The sequence below is a fragment of the Lactuca sativa genome, chromosome 3 (assembly GCF_002870075.4).
Source record: "Lactuca sativa cultivar Salinas chromosome 3, Lsat_Salinas_v11, whole genome shotgun sequence".
Taxonomy (NCBI): Eukaryota; Viridiplantae; Streptophyta; class Magnoliopsida; order Asterales; family Asteraceae; genus Lactuca; species Lactuca sativa.
In genome coordinates, this window is record NC_056625.2 from 142,844,436 (window position 1) to 142,847,447 (window position 3,012).

The 3,012-nt window shown below is 34.6% G+C and overlaps 1 protein-coding gene across 1 annotated transcript; it reads right to left on the reverse strand.

Moving 5' to 3' along the window:
- Positions 1 to 1,180: 1,180 nt before the first annotated feature.
- LOC111885697 (uncharacterized) lies at positions 1,181 to 2,588 on the reverse strand. Its single transcript, XM_023881941.1, has 2 exons — positions 1,421 to 2,588; positions 1,181 to 1,314 (listed from the first exon to the last, which is right to left on the reverse strand). Exons 1-2 carry the CDS (start codon positions 2,586 to 2,588, stop codon positions 1,181 to 1,183), a joined length of 1,302 nt encoding a protein of 433 aa, XP_023737709.1.
- Positions 2,589 to 3,012: the final 424 nt, after the last annotated feature.

Below are 3,012 nucleotides of genomic sequence, written 5' to 3' on the forward strand. Positions count from 1 at the left end.
AAAATATTTAATTACCATATATTACCATTAAAGGATAATTACAAGATATAGGATAATCCAAATCACTAAAATTTAGGATCTTATCTTGCGGAGGAGGCTAATTTTGAAAATCATAGGGTTTTTCAAACCCTACATTTTGAAATCTTGAGGCTTAAGGAAGGGATTTGAAAACCCTTTCAAATTTTCGCAAATTTAGGGTTTAGAAACCCTAATCTCGAAATTCTTGCCTCCTAGGGTTTATTGGCTATAAACCCTAATATGTCAAGTTCATACAATTGTATAATACTAATTGAAAACAAGTTAACCAAAGGCTCTGATACCACTAATGGGTTTTATACAAACAATCCTATGTGTGCATGCAACCCTAGAGTTGGATCTATGTTATCACTATTAGTTATACAACATCTTGAAAACTTGAAGAACCCTAAAAGGATTCTAGGAATTTTGAAATCCACATGGAAAGATGAAATACATACCTCTTGTTGTTATATTGTAATAACAACTTAAATCTTGAATCTTCTTGTCTTTGAAAGCAAGTACCGCAAGTGTAGTACCTCTAATGGCTCACAAACACCAAGAGCAAATGGAGAGGCAAGAGAGAGTGAGAGAAGGGGTATGAAATCGGCCCTAAGAACCCTTTAGGAAGGCATAGACGAATTCATGTCCCAAAGGGGTGTTTATATAGGTGTAGAGATTAGGGTTTCAGTCCTTATCCTTATCTAGTTGCTTGCCCACCAAGTAACAATAAGATAAGCCTTGAAAACCCTTATCCTTTATCATTTGGACGATTTCAAGGATCCTTATCTCCTTGAATTCGTTCAAACCATATTTAGGATAACCATTACCATATTTTGTAACTATCATATAATTACAATTCAGCTCCTCTAGTTTAATTAATTACACTTGATCACAAAATTAATTCTTGATTAATTATTGACCGATATTAATTAAAAAAATATGATTTCTCCTTTAATGTATTATTCTTATAACATATTAATAAATCATAATAACATTTTTCTCTATTATTTCTCCAGTCAAGTTGCTCTGGTAAAGACAACCCAAAAGGACCATGCACAATCGGGTCAAGTACTTACCAAATATGGTTACGGGCTTAGACACTAATCCAACAGTAATGCAGAAATACAAGATCGTTTAGTCTTTGATGTTCCAACCTATTCCTTCATTTCGTGTGAATCCTTTGAAAAACACTCCAATTACGTTCATAACCGGAAGAAGATGCTGTTTGACTTAAGAGTCTAATAGCAAATTTTTGCAATACTGGAAGATCTCCTCCAAACAACTTCCACCACTCATCTACAAAAGAAATTGTTAGAATATTTTTTAATATTTAATAACACATTTTTTTGTTTTTAACTTAATAATTAACTGAATATTATGCTGTGAAGTTGTTAAATATTACCTGGACGTGAAATGGAACGAGAAGCAACAACACTAGGTCTACCGAATGTACTAGCAGCTTCACCAAAGTGACCTAAACTCATTGTAAGATCTACAAGTTCATCACCATTAAAATTCTTCTCAGCCATATCAAGAACTCCTTGAAATACCTCATTCTTTTTACAAAGATTTTCACGATCATATTCAATTGTTGGATTCAACCAATAAGCCGCACAATGAATGCTTTTTCTTAACATCCTATCCCACCGACTATCAATGATGTTAGCATACGGTTTGTATAATTCCTTCTTCTTTTTAAACAATTCCTTAACCCCTTTCCTTGCTCGACGCATTCCCTTGTAAACATAACTGATTGCCGGCTTTTCATTTGAATCACATAACCACAAAAGCTTCAACAAAGGAGTCATCACTTTCACAATAATCAAACAGTTCTTCCAAAACTCTTTATTCATCACAATGTCTCTACAATCAGATGCATTTCGCACATTTAGCATCTTCTTAAACTCGTTAGATGTAACCATTGCTTGTAAATCTGATTTATGGTCAAATAAACTTTGCAATGCAATGAACGCAGTACCAAACCGAGTAGCACCTGGACAGATGATCTCTTTCCAGCCGGGTCTTTTTCTCAACCAATTCAAGGGCCACTTATGATTATAAATGAAAACAGTAACTCTAGATGCACGAGTGACCAGACTTTTCAAATTATCTAATTCTGAAACATCTTTCAAGATAAGATTGAGGCAATGTGCTGCACATGGCGACCAAGTAATAGTGGGATACCTTTCGCTTAACTTAGTACCGGCAAGTTTGTAATTGGCAGCATTGTCAGTAACGAATTGAACCACATTATTTTTTCCCACCATTTCAACTATTTTAGCAAATAGATTACACATATTTGTAGCATTGGTTTGTATATCAGATGCATCCACATATTTAAGAAATGATATACCTTTTGGACAATAAACCAAGAAATTGATCAAGTGGCATTGCCTAATGTCCCTCCACCCGTCACTCATTATTGTGCATCCGGTATCAAGCCATTGTTCTCTAAAAGAATCAATTAACAAGGAAACCAAGTTCTTTGCATCATTCAATAAATTGACCCTCAAAGCATGATAATTAGGTCCTTTGTACCCATGACCAATACTTGCTATCTTATCTACCATATGTTGAAAATATGGCGAGTTGCACGCATTCATAGGTACACACACATCATAAAACCACATTGCAATAGCTAAATCAACATCATGTAACTTTGCCTTGCTTTACATAGCGAATTTGATAGTGGGTTGGGAAGACTCATTTATATTTTTTGAAAAGAAAGGATGAATAGGTGGCATAGCTTTCCTTTTTCCCTATTTAGTAAATCGTGCCTTGACATTCCGTATTTGTGCTTCTTCCATCTCTTCATCATCATCATCTGATATAGTAAGAGTATTTGTGTGTTTATCTTTTTGGGCATGTTCTATCAAGTTACCTTTAATCATAAAACGTACTTCAGGAGGCACTTTTAGACATGATACTAGTTCACCCTTAATACCAACAAGATGCTTCTTGAATCTTTTTATTCCACCACCACCGATCAGTTTT